The sequence below is a fragment of the Thunnus maccoyii genome, chromosome 17 (assembly GCF_910596095.1).
Source record: "Thunnus maccoyii chromosome 17, fThuMac1.1, whole genome shotgun sequence".
NCBI lineage: Eukaryota > Metazoa > Chordata > Actinopteri > Scombriformes > Scombridae > Thunnus > Thunnus maccoyii.
In genome coordinates this window covers 821989-845287 of record NC_056549.1, presented here as the reverse complement: position 1 = coordinate 845287, position 23299 = coordinate 821989, and the positions used below count along the sequence as shown (strand labels likewise).

General features: G+C 37.7%; 2 protein-coding genes across 2 annotated transcripts in view; both read left to right on the top strand.

Moving 5' to 3' along the window:
* Positions 1-23299, top strand: part of LOC121881892 (NLR family CARD domain-containing protein 3-like) — a 53927-nt gene that overhangs the window by 5783 nt on the left and 24845 nt on the right. The window lies entirely within an intron of this gene.
* On the top strand, positions 14645-20574 carry LOC121882294 (NACHT, LRR and PYD domains-containing protein 3-like). The gene is made up of 8 exons (XM_042390436.1): positions 14645-14906; positions 16591-16803; positions 17098-18892; positions 18989-19162; positions 19297-19470; positions 19599-19645; positions 19874-20191; positions 20345-20574. The coding sequence occupies exons 1-8, from the start codon at positions 14645-14647 to the stop codon at positions 20572-20574; spliced, it is 3213 nt and encodes a 1070-aa protein (XP_042246370.1).

Below are 23299 nucleotides of genomic sequence, written 5' to 3'. Positions count from 1 at the left end.
CCACCTCCACACCTTCAACACCACATTCACTCAGCCTCTGTGTGCTGGGTTTGGGTTTCGGTTATCTCGTTCTTCAGTGTCTCTGTGTCCTCTGTCTGAGGAAGAGTCTCCTCCTGTGTAGACAAACAGTCACACTGCTGACTGAAGACAGCTGCTGAAATCACTGTTCACTCTGTTCACCAGTGAACAACAGAAACTGGAAGTGACAGCAGCTTCCTGTGTTTAAATGTTGATGGTGGACGAGGTTTCACTCTGGTTTCATTTGGATCACTGACTGTGCTTTAATGTCAGAATATTGTTTCTATTAGAAGTAGTGAAATGATCTCCTCTGGGCTGAATTTATGTGTAAAAACTGTGTTGACTCTGATTGACTTCAGTCAAGTTTTCTTGGAGCAGCATCTAGTAGCTGTTAGTGGCTGTTAGTTATTCCATTTTATCAGGATCTTAAAGTGAAGTTTTTCCTGAAAATGTCCAGCAGACATCCCAGTCTGTTTGACATCAGTTCAGTTTGTGTTAAATCATGAACATCAACGTATGTTTCTATCTGATGTAATGTGTCTGACATGTATGTATATAATAACATGTATGGGTTGCTTTCCTTTAGTTTTTCTTGCCTCTGCAGGTGATGTAAATATTGTCTTGTAAGCTCATGTTTGCTGGGCAGCTTTGGCTGTTTTACACTTGAATAAAAATATTCATTCACTACTTATTCAGAGAACATCACTTGTTTTTTACATGGATGTGTAATGTTATACTACTTCTACTTCTACTACACTACTTGTGTTTTTCTCTCATTAGAACATTTATGACAAAATGAATTCAGCAAACATGATCTTTACAGATGTTACATATATTTCTCACATTGTGATGTTTTACAGTCCTTCTTTATTTGACATTGTTGTTTTTAATCATTAATTAATGTTTAAGATAAAATGAACAAAGAGGAAAATAAAAAGAGTCTGTCAGACATCCAATACGTTTTCTCAGGAAACAGGACTGAGTTCACCTGTACTGAAACATCTGGCCCAAGTTTCCTGTATGTTGGTTAGTTTGTGGTGATTTGATGAAACACAGCTGTGTTTGGGAAGTCGCACCATGTGAGCAAAATATAACCTATAAAAATAATCAGAGCTCTTGATGCTTTATATCCTTTTTAAATGTGACCGAATCATCAAACATTTAAAGATCAAAGAAATACAATTATTAATTAGAAATATAACAATATTTTTTTACTTTGAGTTTTACAATTTATAATTTAAAAGCAAAGTAATTAACTCATTATAATGAAATTACAATTAAACATGTTCAAAGTCTTTAATTTAGTTTCTAATAATTAAAGTTCCACTTTCCTCTATTTTAGAAACCAGTGATGGAGACATATCCATGGCCACCAGGGCCCCAATTCATCAATATTCATATTTATTTAAACATGTTTCATTTTCAATAGAATTATAACAGGAAGTTTAGATTTTACAGTTAAAATATTCAAATATGTCACTAACATCATGCAAGTGATAATAATAACTTTATTTACAACATGTTTATTTACAATAAGTACAACATGTATAAAGAAATGATTTACAAAAATGTATTTTCCACATTTTCTTTATTATTCATTCTGTTATAGTTTGAACATGAAGTTAAAATAGTTCAGTTTTTGTATATTAATAGAATAGTGATATATGTATTAATAGTGTATAAATGTCCACACAGACAAATAATAATGTATTTTTACTGTTTTACATGAAGACATATTGTTACAGATTTATTGATCAGATAAGTGTGTGTGTGGCTCCAGGCTGATGATGAAGATGATGATGATGAAGATGTGGTGCAGGTGATCAATCAGAGCTGGAGATTGATCCAGGAGGACATCAGCAGGGTCAGAATCATTGATCATTGATCAGTTATCAGATATCCAGTAATCACAGACACGTCAGGTCTCACATTAATGAGTTTACCAACAATCACAGCTGGAAATCATGTTGCTATATGTGACCATATGTGATATTTACAATGTGATGTTACTGTAGTGCAGAGAAATATTAATATTATAGAAACACCATAGAATATTATATTATAGAGTAATATTGTAGAATGATTACAGATATGTTATATAAATACAATGGAAAAGGAAAGTAGGCTGCTGTAAAATCCAATAAAACAATAAAAACCTAAATCCTATTTATTCATTGTTAATTGTACTTTGGTCATAAGAACTCAGCTGCCCATCATAAATTAAAGTTTATTAATCCAACATGTTATATCCTGTATATTCATATCATTAATAATAATTATAATAATCTTTATATCTCTTTTCTAAACAAAGTTCATGTGCTGTAATAAAGTTAATAATATTAGTGCAGCAGCTGTTCAGGCTGATTGATGCTTCAACACATAGAAACATGAATCCAGTTGATTGAGGTGTGAATGAGTTTAAACAGCAACAACATGAAAGAAACTAACAGTCTATTAGACACAGATGTTCACAACTGTAACAGTGAATCTTTTCTCATTTCAAGCAGAATGAAGCTGCATTTAAAATAAAATACATAACTTTTGATCAAATGTGCATCCTAAAATAAAGTGTATTGATCATATCAGGCTCTGAGATGGTTTATTTTCTGTGGCTTCAGTTGGGATCATTTGATATATTTGCTCCAAAGATTTGTTTTTATATGAGACAAACTGGTTTTGAGCTGCTGTGGGAAGCAGCCTGAGAGTCTGACTGTTGTTGATTAAAAGCTGTTCTCACTGTCTAGTTTTCATGTTTTACACTGCAGACCACTGATTGGTCATTTATCTCATTCACAAGCTTCCTGTTCCAGAGAAATCTTTCCCTCGTTCTCTCTCCTCACTGTCTCTCTCTCAACTTACCTGACTCACCTACTATAAACTGTAATATTCTCTCCTCTAATATCTCTGATGGTCACATGACTCCTCTCATATTAATCATGCAGCTCTTTGCTTTATTTAACTTCATGTCAAAGTGTTTCCTCTTTATTTGTGTCACAGTGCAGCTGCTCTGATGGATTCATGTTTTCTAATAGTTTCAGTTCCTCTAATAGAACTACTGACACTGATAAACGTGTCTGCTGCTTTCTGATTCTTCTTTTCACTCTTTGGGAACATTTCTGTGAATGAAACGGAGCAGAACAGGTCATCTTATACGAACATTTAGGATGAAATCTCAGGAAGGTTCAGCTGCTCATGAACAGGTGACGTTCATGAAACCAGAGATTCACAAAGAGTTTAACAGAGTTTGTTGGAACAAACCTCACAGAGAAAAACGTCAGAGAGGTTGAGGAGAAGAAAATGTTCTTACATGAGATCTGATATGAAGAGTTTCATGACTCTTCCTCCATATTATCATCAACTGTGTTCCTACAATCATCAATTCCACAATTATTCAGTCTAAATAAGTGTAAACTCAGACCTGCTGTCTGTCAAACATCTCAGCTACAGTTTGGTTTCATTGACAGAGGTTCAGTCCTGTAGACGCTCTGCCGTCTCATATTTTATCTGTAAAAGGTTTGTTTCTCCATATTATCTCATATTATCCTTTATAAACTGCCCTCTAGTAATTATAATCTCATCATTTTAACTTTAATGACTTTGTGTTCTTGTATATGTAGATGTCTGCTACTGTGCACAATCTTATCTTTAGTTTTCTCTCTTTCATCCTTTGAATGTTCTTTCTCCTTTTCTAACGGAGTAACGTCTGCCTCAGAGACCCTGTTTCAGCCCCGATGATGGTTTCTCCTCTTCATCACATTATGCTCTTGTTTCTGTCTTTATCACTTTGTATCTTTTGCATTTGTGTAAACAAATAAAACTCTGAATCAAATCTAAAGTGTGAATTTGAAAGTGTCTACAGATCAGTGCAGAACAGTAAAAGTGTGACAGAAATAAAACTCTTGATTTCAGTCAGTTTCCTCTGTAAACATCAGGAGGTGAAACACCTGAAGTCATGATCCACCTCACCTGGATTAATGAGTGTGTGTGTGTCTACAACATGTTCTTTCAGTCATGTGACCTGAACGTCATCTGGACGAACAGCTGATCGTTTATCTCAATATGCTAATGAGGTGGGCGGAGCTGTTGTTAATGATCATGTCTCAGGTGATTATATGTGTATTAATACTAATGACGACCGTTCATTTGACTGAAATCTGCACATGTACGAACAAATCTTCATCAGTGACTCTTTAAAGTGAACTGACAGTGAATCATCGTCATCATCACTGACTGAATCAGTAGATATTGATCTGTGTTCGTTTCCTCGTTAAAGGTCAAGGTCACTTTTAACGTCTTCCTCAGCAGAAACTCTCAGAAACATCATGATGTGATAAATAAGTCAGCTGAGCTTAGTTTTGTTCTGTTCTGAACTGAACCAGAGCTGCAAATAAGCATCATTTTATCAATTAATAGATCAATAATTCTCTTTTCAAAATGTCAGAAAATAGTGAAAATGTCCAAAACCCCAAAATGTTCAGATTACTGTCATGTATGATGAAGAAAAGCAGTAAATCATCACGTGAGAAGCTGAAACCAGCAGATTGTTGCTTTAAAAATGACATAAAGTTAATTTTGTGTCGATGGACTAATTGATTAATGATTGCAGCTCTAAACTGAAGGTGACAGTTTGAAGTGAAGACAGAATCAGCTGGACGTCGGGACATTTGAACGGTGATGCGTTCACTTAGCTCAGGAAAAAACAGTGACAAACAACATTCAGTGATCATCAATCTTTGAAGTGAACAAAGTGATTCCTGATTTCCACTTTTATTTTCAGGCTTTGATTCTTCTGCAGATTATTGAAGAGTTTCAATTTACATCTGAGAAGCTGAAACCAGACAAGATTTAACATTTCTGCTTGATCAATAACAGTTTTCTGTCAGACTAATAACATGGACGGCAGGTTTCAGGTCATGTGAGCAGCTCTTCTTCATCATCTTCATAATAATCTGAGCTGCAGATGTTGAACGTGTCTCTGATCAATAAAAACAGAAATATAAACGTCACTCAGCTGCTCTGTTTCAGTTTGTCTGCACGTCTCTGATCTGGTGAAATTTTTTTTTTTCAGGATTTTTTAAGTGTTTGTTATTGTCGTACTCATTTCAGCCACAAGAGGGCACAAGTTCACTACTACCATGTTCTACTAGGACTGAAAGCGCTCATGTTTTCTTCCAGGTGAGTTTTAACTTCTCCACAAGCTCTAAACACAAGATACATATATGTACGTTATGTAACATTACTGTCATGTCTTTCTTTTGGACAGAAAAAACACACAATAAGTTTTAAGGGTTTTAAACAACAATGACGAAATCTGATCTTTTTTTCACCTGTTCTTGAGTCATAAACACAGGAGAGAAAAGAATTCAGATCAGACTTACTTCAATACAGACCAGAGCAATGGGAGCATTGTGGGTAATGTAGTGACTCTGTTGTTGACAGGGTGGAGGTGATAGTGACCTCTGACCTCTGAGGGCTGCAGGTCTGATTCTACTGACTTTATTCACCAACTAGTCCAAACTGAAACACGTCAGTTTATTTCATCATCAAATCAACTGAAGTTATTAAAATTAAAACATTTAATTATAATTCTCTGTTAGATAATATAAACTAAAGAGTTTCACATCTTTTAAAATAAGATAAAAATTGTCTTCTTCTCTAAGCCTCAAGCCTCTCAGTGTGCGTTTCTATGGCAACGGCTGACTGAGAGCCGGTGTCGCTAGGAGACGACAAAACATTCATCACTTACAGGACTGATTGTGTCGATGTGGATCAGTGTTTCCCAAAGTTCAATGTCACAACCCGGCTCAAGGCTGGACAAAGGAGGGGAGACCACACATGAGTTGTAACTAAAAATAGATTTATTGTACATAACTTAAAGATAAATGAAACTAAACACAACCAAAATCAACATGGTGGAAGCCAGAGGGGAGAGGACAGCCTCCAGTTTATATAGAAGCTGGTCTGTCCAGGTGAGCTGAATCACCCTGATGACCAAACTCCGCCCACCAGGCTCCTGCAGGTAGAGGACAAAGAGTCTGTCCAGAGAGGGTCGTCACACCAAGATGACATCCTCAAATGTCTTGTTTTGTCCACAAAGATCTTCAGTTTACTGTCATAGAGACTAAAGAAACCAGAAAATATTCACACTTAAGAAGCTGGAATCAGAGAATTTGTTCTGACGGACCAATCAGAACACACTAGTCAGTCCGAAACAGTTATACAGCAGCAATAATCAATAATCACTCCAAAACATAACAACAGGCCTAAATATGTCTCTCTGTGATATTAATAACACGTCTGAAAATACTTTGACATCTACTAAAAACAGAAGTCTGTTTGTTCATTAAATGAACTTTTTAAGCTTCAGTTCAGTTGTTTCTGTTTCCTCTTTAACACTGAATCCTTTTACATTGTTGCTCAGATTAAATATGTTCATTTGTAATTATTAAGACATGAATGTGTGTAAATGTTAGACATGTGATTCAGTATTGATCATCATTTCGTCTGTTTATAAACTGTCCCATAGTTTGATTAGAAAAGTTACCAGATAAACCAGATTTCTGAAAACAGGAAGTTAACAGCTAAACTAGAACATTTATTAGCTGTTAGTCAGAAATTAATCTGTGATAAACGTCTCAGAGCTGAACATAAAGCTGCTGATCACAATGTTCGATCAGCAGAGAACTGATCAACACACTGAGGAATAAATCACATAAAGTCTGTTTTTATCCAACCAGCAGCTTCTTGGTTGTTTGTCTCGGAGCCGGATTAAAGCCGGATCTTCCTGTTTCACATAAAGTCTGAACCCGTGTTGTGTTTCTGACACACTTCTGCCGATAAGCGAGTTTCACTTAAAGTCACAAAGTTTTGAATCAAGTTTCTCGAAGCTGTAAAACGTTTCTAACGTGTGTTGAGTCAGTTAGCTTCGTTTAGCTTTAAAGCTACATGTTCATATAAACATGTTAATACACATAAACCGCGTCACAACAACAATATTTAACCAATAAACTGTTTTTATTTCTCACCTTTTACAGTTTTCAGATGTTCAGAAATCAAAACAACATTCAAATCGACCCGTTGTCAGAGCTGCTTTTAAACTTCCTGCGGCGGCTCTGATTGGACGATTAGAAGACAATAATATCAACGTCACTTCCGCTTTGACGCTCATGTTGCCACAGCGCCGCTGCAGGCTGGAGGCTGTACTGCACCCTGATAGTATTTCTATTACACTGTATTTATTATAAAGACTATATAACAGAATTTATTATACAGTGTTTATAATAAACAGTATTTATAATAAACAGTGTTTATTATACAGGCGGCGCTGTGTCAACATTCTGTCTCATTCATTTTATTTCAGTTAGTTTTTTTCCAGACAGCTGCTGGGTTGTTTTCTTCAGGATGTAATATTTTATATGACTGTACTGCAGTGTTTTCACTCTATTACTGTGATGTATTTATGAGACATGATATATTTATGTGTTATGTGTTTTATGTTGTTTGTATGTTAATTGTTGGAATAAAAGTCAAACATCAGACTTTATGATCCAACTGATAAAGATTCAAACTGTCTGTTAATATTTGACTTTTGTTCCAGATTCTTCGTTCCAAAGTTCAGAGCTGCTGTTCTGTGATCAGATTTCCTTAAAGAACGATTCAAGTTAAAGATGAATACAGAGAGTTGAAACTGTTTGAGAATCAAAAAACCTTAAATACTTAAAAATCTCATCTGTTTTTGACATGCTGTATTTTATAATGTTTGTAATCTTGTAACGTTGTGTTATCATGACCAGGTCTCCCTGATTTTAATGTCAAGAGACTTCCTGGTTAAATAAATGTTTTTAAAAATCTTCCTGCTCTCGGTTACATGTTTGTTCCTCTTCTGGTTGGTTTCCCGTTGAAGCTGCGGATTAACTTCATCTTCACTCATCAGCTTGATTCAGATGATTTTCAGCATCTAAAGGTAACGTAACCAACAGTTTTCATCATGTTTGTGTTAAAATGATTTGATAACAGTAGAGATGGTTGTTATAGTGATGAGTTATGTTGATTTGTTGGCTGCATTCACGGTTTCCGGGTTCCTTGAAAAGTCTGAAGTCCAATAATCTGAATTTTAGGCCTTAAAATGTCTTAAAGGTCTTGAAGATTGGTCGTTTTACAAAGTTGCATTAACTTCAGTCTCGCTGTGAAATCTGTTTCTGAGAAAAATAATGTATCGATCCACGCCGTAACAAAACTACAACACGAAACCAACATAGGAGTCTTATCAATGTAGCAAATGCATCGTTATGATTCATGAAGGGCAAAACAAGTAATAAAGATCAGAGATTTGGTTGATGGATCAGAGCGAAGCTTCTCCTCACAGAACCAAAGAGTCTGATTAACTAACAGTTAAATGTCGTTCAGACTCTACAGAATACTTTACTTTAGTTTCAGTTCCAGTCAGACTTTAGATGGAATTAATTTTAAATACGAGGACGCATCACTGTGTAATGATCTCTGCTTTCATTATTATGATTATTGTCTCATCCAGAGAGGTGCAGGTTTACTCTGAGGGGGGTCACAGTCAGATCTGGTCTCCACTAAAACGGTCCTTTTAAGTCTTGAGGAACAAAAATCAACTTCTGCATTAAAATAGTTCTTGATTTGAGATAATGTTGGTTAAATAATCTGCTTTTGAAGTTATAATTATTTATTCCTGTATAACATTACAACTATCAGCTAGTGGTGCTATTGAGAATAACTCCCACTAGAACCAGTGTGTAACATAAACGGGTGGTTTTGTGAGTTTTAGAACAGCAGAACTCAGGTTTAACATTGTTTAACCAGCTTTAATGATCTAAATCATATTGTGATGTTTTGTAAAACTGTTTAATTTATAGAAACTGTTTGACGTCTCTTAACAAGGTTTCACACTCAGCTTATTATGAAAACCTGATGAAAACCTGATGGGGATCCCTGAGACGACATCTCATCAAATACGGGTCTGCAGGCTGATGTGCATCAGTTTACTGCTGTAGAGTGTCTGAAGTTGAGTCAGTGATTAGAAACATTCAGTTTCCTTTCAATAAACTTCTGAGTTGAACATCTTGTTTTAGTGTTTAATATGTTTGAAGGGATTTTATTCTGTTTTATTCATCAGTGAAACATTCTGGAAATTCAGAGCCAGTGAAACTGCTTTGGTGTTTAGAACGATAAATAGAGTTTGTTTGTTTGTTTGTATTTAAAACGACGGCAAACTGTGTTTTATCAACGCATTTTTCAGTTCCTCCAAGTGGAAAAACCTCATTACCGTAATAAAATACGTGTTTGCGCAGGAGGAAATAACGTGGCGGCTGGTTTGACCGCAGTAGAAAACACTTAAATTAGGTTAATTAACTGATTAACTTTACAAGTAATTCTGGGACTTTGATTTTCCTTCATATCCTTTTTACTTTTTGCCAGGTTGGATGTGAAATACATCTTAAATTGCATCTTATTGGTCCAAAAAAGGTCTGAACTTGTTGAAACTCTGTGCTTTGGTGGAATGAACAAAACTACAGAAGAAACAAGAAAAGCTTCGTTTTGCTGAAACTGAAATTCAACCTCTTCAAATGTTTGTTTGTTTAATTCTGTGGTTCATGTTGAGGCTCCACTTTGTGGTGGTCTGTTAATTATGCTTAATTAACTAGATTAATTTGTCTATTTTACATGAGAATATAGAGAATAATATCCAGCTCAGACTTCTGGTTTAATGAAAATATTAATGAATAAAACATGTAATATGTTCATCAATAGATCAGATTCATGTGTTTGGTCATTACAGTCATTCTCAAACAGAAAACTTTCCCCAAATATAAAGTACAGAACACAACTGACACTGGGTGTTAAAGGGTTAATGTACAATGATACTGATTTTTACATGTTATCTTAATAAATATTTACCTTTAAAAATATCATTTAAAGTAAATCATGTTGTTTAAATAAATGCTTTGTAGTCAGTTAATTAATTGATCATAAAACAGTAAAATCTGCTGCAAATACATCAGCAACAGTATTGCTGGGCAGCAGTTTCATGACAAAGTGGAGATAATGTATTTTGGTAAAGGAAGGGTTAAAGCTTTCAGTTGTTTAAATATTCCACATGTTTTGCTCCTTTTTGTCCACATCAGACAGACAACAATGACATTAGTTTGTGGACAGATGAACATCAGTTTCCAGGTAAATCAGAATACTGCGGCACTGTGAGATTGTTTAATGTCCTCACCGAGAGTCTTGGCAGGTTCCTCCTGTGTGTTTGGAGCTGAACTCTGCTGCAAGGTTCACTGGTTTAATATCATCTTTATGGTTTTGGACTTTGACTGTGAAGTTATGAGAGAGTGACAGCGTCCTCAGATTGATGATGAAGGACTGATGAAGGAGAATCAGCTGCAGCTTCTCTCTGTGTTTCCTCTACAGGTGAAGGTAGAACGACTCTGTGACCAGATGTGGATCTGAATTCACCTGGTGAGTATTTCCTTCTTTGATTGATTGATTTGATTTATTGAATGGGACAGTGTGCAGTATTAAGCATAAATGATGCACTGCACCAGAGTTAGCTTGAAGCTAATTTGAATCCGTAGTCCCTCACAATCAAAACATACAACAGCACAACAACAAACAGTACAAAGCAAAAAAACAAACAAACAAAAAAAAAACATACAGAACACACCATACAAAATACAAAGCTGCACACAACAGCGCATCACATACACCCACAATGTCAATTAAAAATTAATAATGTAAACTAGGCTCAGTGGTCACACAGCTGATTTGTCTTTAGTTGATTTTTTAATTTGGCCTTGAATGTATTGATAGAACTACAGTTCTTCATATAATCAGGTAGGACCTTCCACTAAATGGTGGCTTTCACAGAGAAAGCTGACTGTCCAAATGCAGTTCTTTCTGCCACACAGCTGAATAAAAATATATAATGTCATCAGTTTTTAAACAGAAGTTAACTATAACTTGCTGCATATGAGTCTCTAGTGGACAAAAACACAGCTGTATAAAATTAATGCAGTTTCTTCAACATACTGTGTACAGTCAGATGACCAGTGACATCACAATCATCTAATCACGTTCACATTTGTTGAAACAAATACAAATATATATTAGAAGGTCTTGATGCTAATTGTGTGCAAATTTTCAATCGATAAGTCACAAAAATGTTAAATAGAAATATCAAACACTCATATCATACTGTGAAAAGACTTGAAATATTTACTTGGTTGAATAAGAAAAAGGAGTCTGATATAATATGTCTGTAAGAGACACATTCTACTCAAGAAGAGGAAGAGAGGTGGATATGAGAATGGAAGGGGCCTGTTTTTTTGTTTTTTTTAAATCATGGGTCAAGAAATCAGAGTTAAGAGAGCATCTGAATTATTGTTTACATAAGATGGAACATGATATGGATGGTTGATTAATTTTTTTTTTTTTAAGTGTGTATAATATGATCCAGTGTTATGATAATCTGATAATTATTGTCAGTCATTCAACACAGACCTAGACCAGCTGAAGATAGAGCAGAAGATCAAAGAGATTATCAAGATCAAAATACTATGCCATTGCATCTATGATGTCAGCTATGGACTTAGTTGATATATGGAGGATAAAGAATCCAGATCTAATCACATACACTTGGAGAAGAAACTCAATGGCTGGTAGAATAGACTTTTTCCTGGTTTCTTTCTCCTTAATCACTAAGTTAGTCAAGTAGTGATGGCTGAAAGATTATTATTACATCAAAATGTTATCTTGCTGAAATTAACAGGGGAAAAGGTTATTGAAAATTTAAATCATTCATTACTGGAAGACAAGACTTTTATTTTACTAACAAGACAATTTATTTTGGATTTTTTTTCTATTAATGCTGGTTCCACAAATCCACACACTGTGTGGGATGCAATTCGAGGTCATGCTATAAAATATTCTTCTTGGAAACATAAACAAATGTATAACAGAAAAAACACTGTTGGATGAATTACAAAATATTAGAACTTGTTTGGATGAGAATAATGTGAAACAGACTTCGTACCTTTTTTGTACATAAGGTACGAACATGCACCATACCCCTTGCTGCTGGCATCGGAAAAGTGATGCAGTTCTGTCCTGATCACATTACCGAAGTCTTGTGGGTGGTAGCATCTTGGGATTATGACATCCTTCAACTCCTGAAGACCTCTTTTCCACTCCTGCCACTGTGATCTTAAATCCTCTGGCAACAGATCATCCCATCCAACGCCTCTGCAGCATTCCTCTTGTAGTATAGACTTTCCAGTTAGGGCAAATTGTGCAATGATCATGAGTGGATCGTACAAAGAGTCGACCACTGACAGGATACCTTGGCGTGCTGAAGGCTGGTTGTTCAGTCTGACATTAAAGCTGAAAGGTATTATGGTCTGTTGACCATCATACAACACGTAGTTCCGACCGAGCAATCTAATTGGTCAACAAGACATTTAGAACATGCTCAAATAAGCATGACAGCACACCGAGCCTGAAGACATGAAGTTAGATGCTAAAAAACGTCTTTCTAAAGCAAAGAGCTCCATGACTCATATGAGAGTTGTCATGTGACCATCAGAGATATTAGAGAGAATAATACAGCCTACAGTAGTTGATGTGATGTGATCTCGCTACGGTCACTCTCAATATGATCTTGTTTCTCCATGATCTCAGATAAATGTGAGTTCATAACTTGGTTCTCTTTTCTTTTATTTCAAGAACATACCACAAAGGGTCATCAAGCATGCCACGATGCTCCTTCATCTTGGACAAAAACTTGGCTTGCTTTTTTCTCACTAAAGGAGTCCTGTCTCCAACGGGCAGATTAGGATAGATGTAGTAGATCTCACCCCAAGAAGGGATTCCACCTCAATCATATAGAAAGATTACATTACACTGACAGCTGCAACAAAACATGATGCCAGACAGCTGTTTAGTACTGACAGAAACATTTGGGAGCATAATGATTATTATGAACAGAAGTTTGTTCTATAGTTTTATACATTTTTTGAACATATTTAAACTGTAAATTCATTCAGATGAAGACTTTATGTTTCTACATCAAACAAGTGTTTCTCTCCTTGTGAAGAAAGTCAGACATCTGTTCATGACTTGTACGTTTCATACGTAACTCAGAGAAAACTGAGACTTTGTGTTTGTAGTTCAACAGAGATGATTTGATAAGCAAAGAAATTAGCAGATCATATCACTTTAAACAGCTTCAGTAGGTTCACCTGTATCACACTGATCACTTTAAAGTCTCATGTTGAGCACAGGTGCAGTGAGGAGGCAGCACCCTAGAAGATGTTCAATGTGCAGATGAGCGGAGAGGTCAGACAGAAAACTCATCAATGTTTATGTCTCTGATCGCATTTTCTTGTTGTGGGTAAAGGTTGTGAACATTAATTATGCTGTCACTAAAAATCTTACTGGCTCTGCTTTCTCAGTTAACAAACAGTGATTACAGATCTCAACAACAGTTAAACCTAAACAGATTCATTAAGTCGTTTAAGATTTGACAAACTGCTGTCAAAGCCCAACCCTAGCTTTTGAAGTATTTCCCCTAGAAGTGGAGTATCGGAGCAGGTTGACCCAAATACAGACTGCAGGCAAAGTAGGGCTGAAGGAAAACCTTTTTTATTCTGAGACTGGGCAGGCAAAAACAAAAGCTGACTGAACTATGCAAACAGAACACAGGACAAGACTAAACTGAAGAGAAACTAAACTGAAAACCAGGACTAAAATACAAACTGAGCTAATGAGGGAATGAGGAACGGGTGACCAAACTGAGAACAGGCAAGCAGCTGATAGGCTGACGGAAACACTGGAATCAGGGAAGGGCTGATGAGGCCGATAAGGGACAGGTGTGTAGAGAACACAGAGCAGGGCAGGGCTAACAAGCTTGATGCAGGGTAGGTGCGGAGGGAAAAACAGGCTGGGGAGGAGGGCAGGAACACAGAAGGGAAACACAGAGCAAACAGAAAACAAAAGCTCAGAACACAATCTTCTCAGTACATTAACCCATCCAAGAATATACATGAATATAATCTTAAATATACAACACTATAAGCTAACAAATAATGCAAGACAGTCCTTTAAAGATACAACCAAAATCATATGAATGAGCAAAACCATGACCAAAAGGACTGGACAACAGAAGTATAACACAAGAAACCGAACAGTCCAAAACCCATAAGTCCATGACAGTTTCCTGGTACAAAATACACACAGCTGTGGTGATTCACAGATGAAAAATCAACAGTTGGGATTACTGTAAAGTGTCCTGCTTTTAATTTGTTAGTAAGAAGCCTCTGCTTTCTGATCTGCTTCTGCTGAACTCAACATATCTGCCATGTTGACCTGTTGTCTTATAAACTCAGTGTCATGTTAATTTCCAACAAGAGAGTCATGTTCTACTCCCCACTCTGAAAATTCACTGATTAATTCCAGTCTCTGTAAAGCTGCTTTCAACAAAACCCGGCAATTCCTGCACAGATGTTCCACATTATTTTGGAAACATTTGATGGAAACAGTGAGCAGCAGAGTGATGAGATGGGATGTGGGTAAAGATGTTCTTTGTTTCTAACAGGGGGGAGAAATGGTGGAATCTAACCCTGAAGAGGACCTCTTGAAAACTTTAGAGAGTTTTGGAGAAGATGACTTTAAAAAATTCAAATGGTACCTGGAGCAGCCTAAGGTCCTGGAAGGCCTCCCTGCAATCCCATACTGCAAACTGGAGAAGGCGGACCGGTTGGACACAGTGGATCTGATGGTGCAGACCTACAGCGAAAACATTTTGCAGGTGACCAGAAAGGTTCTGAGGAAGATGAATAAGCAATATTCACACACCATCTCAGAACGTAAGTCATGCTCAAACTGTTATTATCAGTAACAAATCTCACATGACAATGAGATCTGGGCATGGAATTAAATTTTATAATATCAAGAAAGTGTTTTTGCACAAATATGACATGTTATAGCTAAATTTAGTCATTAAAATGCAACACACCCAGGCATCATGTGATGTACGCCTGTCACACATAACTGATGAGCCACACAGAAGAAGTTGTCAGGCTACAGTAGCAAGCTTGATGCACATCAATGCTGGGAAAAAGGACAGTGGTGTATCCTGACATGTTGATATGAGTCAGCCTGTGATAACACACAATGAGCCCATAACAAGTAAAAATCTGCCCACCACCAGAGTGACTATGGAGTTTCAATTCTTCGGTACCTCCAGGTCAGGAGTGTGACTCAGCAATGAATCAATAAAACTTGATCACATACTGGTTGTCCGTCATATCTCCCTTCTCTTTTACATACCCTATGTATATAAACAGGTTTACAAGGTTTGTGGATTCTTCTTAAAAAGAAGACCAGTTGGTGATAAACCACTAGTCAGGAATGGCTGTGACAATCACAGAAATTTGTGTCAGTGAATGAAGAAAGCTTTTCCTTGGTTTCCCAGTTCCTAAAAGATTATCTCAGTTCAAAGGACTACGTCATCAGTCCCTCCATGGGACCCGGTAGTAGTCTTTAGTGTAGTTCGGCATCCCCTACAAGCCCCTTGGGGTTGCTGATCTACAGTGGCACTGCTGTAAGCCATAACCTCCACCAGAAGGACAGGTGAGCTCTCAGCACTGTCAGTTCACAGTGACCGCTGCAGCTTGGTGGCAGATGGGTCAGGTGTAGTCCTTTTCCCCTACAAATCCACCTGACCTGGTATGAGCTGCGGTCACTATCTTCTACTGAGGGAGCACAAATAAAATGAGAAGCTTAGATGAACAATGTGCCCAGTGAAGGTCAATTCATACTTTCCACATCTGCATGGCCATGTGAGTCCCTGTGCAAGTCCAAGTGTGCCAACTGCACATGCAAACAGGATGCTTGTCTCATGTACTGTATGTACAGTATGAACTGTATTCCCCTTCTCATTAAGCTGTTGCACACACCATTTTCTTTTTTCAACTTTTTGTTGTTTTTTTTCGGCAACATACAGGAACCCCTCAGCTACATTCAGACTGAAATCAGCCCTGTGTAAAACAATACAAGGGACTGTGTTGGTGTGGGCATGTTGTTTAAAGTACTGGTGAGACAATGAAATAAGATCCAGTAAGTCTGGGCGGAGTAACAGATTATTGTATTTAAAGGCTCATCAAAAAAACACTGCACAGCTGTGAACTTGTTTTCTAGTGTGTAAATGTGAAACACGTCTGTTTTTACAGATACCCAAATGTATAATGTATGGAACCGTGTTTCCTGGATAGGTCCTTTTCTGAAGTTTCAAAGGGTGACAGGCATGGGTGTGGGAATAATCATGAGCCCACCATGAGCAATGTTGTGTTTCCCAGGGGATTCCCAAAGAGGCAGAGGGGTATTGGGAGGCCAGAAGGACAGAGCTTCTGTAGTCAAGGAAGCAAAGCTCTGGTGGGGTAGTTCTAGGAGGCCATGGAGAAGTTGACCCAAAAGTGGTTCTTGCAAGCAGATGGAGGATATTACCAGACTTTCACAATCTCCACACAATGATTGACACACCCTCTACAGCGGAGGCTGAGCTGAAAGGCTTGGGGGAAGTTTCGTCCAGCCCCATGGTAGAGGTAGTCAAAGAGGTCCACAGTGATAAGGTGCCAGAAGTGGATGAGATTTGTCCTGATATGTTGAAGGCTCTAGACATTGTTATGCTGTCTTGGATGACACACCTTTTCAATGTCACTTGGAGGTTGGGGACCATGACCGTTGACTCAGTGGTGATTCCCAGTTTTTTTTTTTTTTAAATACCAGAGGTCAACTATTTGGGAGGCACGTTGCTCAGGCTATGTCTGAAACCAACGTGAGAGTACTGGAGAGGAGGCTTAAACCAAACCTCACATTCAGGAGGATGTTTTGGTGTAAATGGTTGTATAATTGTTATGTGATTCATCACAATACAAAATATATTTTGATCTTGGGAAATATTTTGTTGTTGACTTAGAAATGTGCAAAATTTTCAGCAAACTACTAGAACTTTAACATTAGTCTCTCATTTATGTTGTCTCTTTTGTATTCATTCAGAGATTCTTGCCCAGTGTCAGCATAAACTCAAAACGAAGCTGAAAAGGAGATTTCAACATTTTTTCGAGAAAATCACAAAGGCAGGAAATTCAAAACTTCTAGAAGAGATCTACACTGAGATCTACATCGTAATGGAAGAAACTCGAGAGGTCAACATCGAACATGAAATCAGGCAGATTGAAACTGCATCCAGGAAACCAGTCAGACCAGAAACAACAATCAGACAAGAAGATATCTTTAAAGCCTCACCTGGAAGAGATGAACCAATCAGAACAGTGATGACAAAGGGAGTGGCTGGCATTGGGAAAACAGTCTTAACACAGAAGTTCACTCTGGACTGGGCTGAAGACAAAGCCAACCAGGACATAGAGTTCACATTTCCATTCACTTTCAGAGAGCTGAATGTGCTGAAAGAGAAAAAGTACAGCTTAGTGGAACTTGTTCATCACTTCTTTGCTGAAACCAAAGAAGCAGGAATCTGCAGGTTTGAAGAGTTCCAGGTTGTGTTCATCTTTGATGGTCTGGATGAGTGTCGACTTCCTCTGGACTTCCACAACAATGAGATCCTGACTGATGTTACAGAGTCCACCTCAGTGGATGTACTGCTGACAAACCTCATCAGGGGGAAACTGCTTCCCTCTGCTCGCCTCTGGATAACCACACGACCTGCAGCAGCCAGTCAGATCCCTCCTGAGTGTGTCGGCATGGTGACAGAGGTCAGAGGGTTCACTGACCCACAGAAGAAGGAGTACTTCAGTAAGAGGTTCAGACATAATAAGCAGGCCAGCACAATCATCTCCCACATCAAGACATCACGAAGCCTCCACATCATGTGCCACATCCCAGTCTTCTGCTGGATCACTGCTACAGTTCTGGAGGATGTGTTGAAAAGCAGAGACGGAGGAAAGCTGCCCAAGACCCTGACTGAGATGTACATCCACTTCCTGGTGGTTCAGTCCAAACTGAAGATTGTCAAGTATGATGGAGGAGCTGAGACAGATCCACACTGGACTCCAGAGAGCAGGAAGATGATTGAGTCTCTGGGAAAACTGGCTTTTGAGCAGCTGCAGAAAGGCAACCTGATCTTCTATGAATCAGACCTGACAGAGTGTGGCATTGATATCAAAGCAGCCTCAGTGTGCTCAGGAGTGTTCACACAGATCTTTAAAGAGGAGAGAGGGCTGTACCAGGACAAGGTGTTCTGCTTTGTCCATCTGAGTGTTCAGGAGTTTCTGGCTGCTCTTCATGTCCATCTGACATTCATCAACTCTGGAGTCAATCTACTGGCAGAAAAACAAACAACATCTTGGTGGGCTAAAGTCTTAGGAGGAAAATCAACACATTTCTACCAGAGTGCTGTGGACGAGGCCTTAAAGAGCCCAAATGGACACCTGGACTTGTTCCTCCGCTTCCTCCTGGGTCTTTCACTACAGACCAATCAGACACTCCTTCGAGGTCTGCTGAAACAGACAGGAAGTAGCTCACAGACCAATCAGAAAACAGTCGAGTACATCAAGAAGAAGATCAGTGAGAATCTATCTGCAGATAGAAGCATCAATCTGTTCCACTGTCTGAATGAACTGAATGATGATTCTCTGGTGAAGGAGATCCAACAGTACCTGAGATCAGGAAGTCTCTCCACAGATAAACTGTCTCCTGCTCAGTGGTCAGCTCTGGTCTTCATCTTACTGTCATCAGAAAAAGATCTGGATGTGTTTGACCTGAAGAAATACTGTGCTTCAGAGGAGGCTCTTCTGAGGCTGCTGCTAGTGGTCAAAGCTTCAAATAAAGCTCTGTAAGTGGATGGACTGCTGGATATATGAACAATTTCAAATATATTTAATTTTATACATGACAAAACATTTTGTATTTGTCACTAATTCTTCTTCAGGCTGAGTCTCTGTAACCTCTCAGAGAGAAGCTGTGCAGCTCTGTCCGCAGTTCTCAGCTCCCAGTCCTCTAGTCTGAGAGAGCTGGAGTTGTGTAACAATGGCCTTAAGGATTCAGGAGTGAAGCTGCTGTCTGCTGGACTGGAGAGTCCACACTGCAGACTGGAAACTCTCAGGTCAGGATTCAGATGTCTGTTAAACAGTTCATCCTGCTTTAGGTTCATAGTAGTGAAGATGACCGACATCTGTAGGATCTTCCCGCTAACATGTTTTCTAAGTCACTGAGTTAACATTATTTTCTGAATTCCAGTCTGTCAGGCTGTCTGATCACAGAGGAAGGCTGTGCTTCTCTGGCCTCAGCGCTGAGCTCCAACCCCTCTCATCTGAGAGAACTGGACCTGAGCTACAATCATCCAGGACACTCAGGAAAGAAGATGCTGTCTGCTGGACTGGAGGATCCACACTGGAGACTGGACACTCTCAGGTATGAAGAGATGAGTTGCAGCCTGTCTCTGTGTCACTCTGACAAATCGAGGAACACTGCTTCATGTTGAACAGCAGTTAGGACTCATGTTGGATAGAAAATCATTCTGACTGTGTTTCTTCCTCCAGGATGGACCATGGTGGAGAGCAGTTGTTAAAACCTGGTCTGAAGAAGTGTAAGTGTGGATTTAATTTGATTCATGACAACTAAACAGCACACATTCAGTTTCTCTTTAAATACAAAGTTGGTCTTTGTGGTATTTATTCATTAAAACATTACTGACAAAATGTGTCATTAAACTTTATAGAAATGAACAACAGATCAGAACTTAAACAGAGAATAAATCCATCAGGTGTGTCAGATGATAAACTGCTGTTGTGTTGTTTCTTCTTCTCTTCATCAGATTTCTGTGAACTCACACTGGACACAAACACAGCACACAGAAACCTCAAACTGTCTGACAACAACAGGAAGGTGACATATGTGAGAGAGAATCAGTCATATCCTGATCATCCAGACAGATTTGACAACTGGCCTCAGCTGCTGTGTAGAAATGGTCTGACTGGTCGCTGTTACTGGGAGGCTGAGTGGAGAGGAGATGTTGATATATCAGTGACTTACAGAGAAATCAGCAGGAAAGGAAACAGTGATGACTGTTTGTTTGGAAGGAATGATCAGTCCTGGAGTCTGAAATGCTCTGATATTCATGGTTACTCTGTCCGTCACAATAGTGGAGTAACAAACAGCCCCCTCTCCTTCTCCGTCACCGCCTCTTCCGCCCCCTCCTTCTTCTCTTCCATCATCCCCTCTTTCTTGTCCTTCTCCTTCTCCTTCTCCTCTATCAACCACTCCACCACTCACTCCACATTCTCAGAGCACTCCATGCAGGAAGTAACCTCCTCTATCTCTAACAGAGTAGCAGTGTATGTGGACTGTCCTGCTGGCACTCTGTCCTTCTACAGAGTCTCCTCTGACACACTGATCCACCTCCACACCTTCAGCATCTCATTCACTGAGCCTCTCTATCCTGGGTTTAGGTTTGGGTCATATGGTTCCTCAATGTCCTTGTGTCGTCTGTCTGAGGAAGAGTCTCCTCCTGTGTAGACAAACAGTCACACTGCTGACTGAAGACAGCTGCTGAAATCACTGTTCCTGTGTTTAAATGTTGATGGTGGACGAGGTTTCACTCTGGTTTCATTTGGATCACTGACTGTGCTTTAATGTCAGAATATTGTTTCTATTAGAAGTAGTGAAATGATCTCCTCTGGGCTGAATTTATGTGTAAAAACTGTGTTGACTCTGATTGACTTCAGTAAAGTTTTCTTGGAGCAGCATCTAGTAGCTGTTAGTGGCTGTTAGTTATTCCATTTTATCAGGATCTTAAAGTGAAGTTTTTCCTGAAAATGTCCAGCAGACATCCCAGTCTGTTTGACATCAGCTCAGTTTGTGTTAAATCATGAACATCAACGTATGTTTCTATCTGATGTAATGTGTCTGACATGTATGTATATAATAACACGTATGGGTTGCTTTCCTTTAGTTTTTCTTGCCTCTGCAGGTGATGTAAATATTGTCTTGTAAGCTCATGTTTGCTGGGCAGCTTTGGCTGTTTTCCACTTGAATAAAAATATTCATTCACTACTTATTCAGAGAACATCACTTGTTTTATACATCGATGTGTAATGTTATACTACTTCTACTTCTACTACACTACTTGTGTTTTTCTCTCATTAGAACATTTATGACAGAATGAATTCAGCAAACATGATCTTTACAGATGTTACATATATTTCTCACATTGTGATGTTTTACAGTCCTTCTTTATTTGACATTGTTGTTTTTAATCATTAATTAATGTTTAAGATAAAATGAACAAAGAGAAAAATAAAAAGAGTCTGTCAGACGTCCAATACGTTTTCTCAGGAAACAGGACTGAGTTCACCTGTACTGAAACATCTGGTCCAAGTTCCTGTATGTTGGTTAGTTTGTGGTGATTTGATGAAACACAGCTGTGTTTGGGAAGTCGCACCATGTGAGCAAAATATAACCTATAAAAATAATCAGAGCTCTTGATGCTATACATCCTTTTTAAATGTGGCCGAATCATTAAACATTTAAAGATCAAAGAAATACAATTATTAATTAGAAATATAACAATATTTTTTACTTTGAGTTTTACAATTTATAATTTAAAAGCAAAGTAATTAACTCATTATAATGTAATTACAATTAAACACGTTAAAAGTCTTCAATTTAGTTTCTAATAATTAAAGTTCCACTTTCCTCTATTTTAGGAACCAGTGATGGAGACATATCCACGGCCACCAGGGCCCCAATTCATCAATATTCATATTTATTTAAACATGTTTCATTTTCAATAGAATTATAACAGGAAGTTTAGATTTTACAGTTAAAATATTCAAATATGTCACTAACATCATGCACGTGATAATAATAACTTTATTTACATGTTTATTTACAATAAGTACAACATGTATAAAGAAATTATTTACAAAAATGTATTTTCCACATTTTCTTTATTATTCATTCTGTTATAGTTTGAACATGAAGTTAAAATAGTTCAGTTTTAGTATATTAATAGAATAGTGATATATGTATTAATAGTGTATAAATGTCCACACAGACAAATAATAATGTATTTTTACTGTTTTACATGGAGACATATTGTTACAGATTTATTGATCAGATAAGTGTGTGTGGCTCCAGGCTGATGATGCAGATGATGATGATGAAGATGTGGTGCAGGTGATTAATCAGATCTGGAGATTGATCCAGGAGGACATCAGCAGGGTCAGAATCATTGATCATTGATCAGATATCAGATATCCAGTAATCACAGACACGTCAGGTCTCACATTAATGAGTTTACCAACAATCACAGCTGGAAATCATGTTGCTATATGTGACCATATGTGATATTTACAGTGTGATGTTACTGTAGTGCAGAGAAATATTAATATTATAGAAACACCATAGAATATTATATTATAGAGTAATATTGTAGAATGATTACAGATATGTTATATAAATACAATGGAAAAGGAAAGTAGGCTGCTGTAAAGTCCAATAAAACAATATGAACCTAAATCCTTTTTATTCATTTTTAATTGTACTTTGGTCACAAGAACTCAGCTGCCCATCATAAATTAAAGTTTATTAATCCAACATGTTATATCCTGTATATTCATATCATTAATAATAATAATAATAATCTTTATATCCCTTTTCTAAACAAAGTTCATGTGCTTTAATAAAGTTAATAATATTAGTGCAGCAGCTGTTCAGGCTGATTGATGCTTCAACACATAGAAACATGAATCCAGTTGATTGAGGTGTGAATGAGTTTAAACAGCAACAACATGAAAGAAACTAACAGTCTATTAAACACAGATGTTCACAACTGTAACAGTGAATCTTTTCTCATTTCAAGTAGAATGAAGCTGCATTTAAAATAAAATACATAACTTTTGATCAAATGTGCATCCTAAAATAAAGTGTATTGATCATATCAGGCTCTGAGATGGTTTATTTTCTGTGGCTTCAGTTGGGATCATTTGATATATTTGCTCCAAAGATTTGTTTTTATATGAGACAAACTGGTTTTGAGCTGCTGTGGGAAGCAGCCTGAGAGTCTGACTGTTGTTGATTAAAAGCTGTTCTCACTGTCTAGTTTTCATGTTTTACACTGCAGACCACTGATTGGTCATTTATCTCATTCACAAGCTTCCTGTTCCAGAGAAATCTTTCCCTCGTTCTCTCTCCTCACTGTCTCTCTCTCAACTTACCTGACTCACCTACTATAAACTGT

Excerpts from the sequence above, each read along its gene's own strand:
- LOC121882294 (XM_042390436.1), top strand. The coding sequence starts at position 14,645 with ATGGTGGAATCTAACCCTGAAGAGGACCTCTTGAAAACTTTAGAGAGT. Across the intron at positions 18,893-18,988 it reads AAAGCTTCAAATAAAGCTCT|GCTGAGTCTCTGTAACCTCT; the intron begins GTAAGTGGATGG and ends ATTCTTCTTCAG. Across the intron at positions 19,163-19,296 it reads TGCAGACTGGAAACTCTCAG|TCTGTCAGGCTGTCTGATCA; the intron begins GTCAGGATTCAG and ends TCTGAATTCCAG.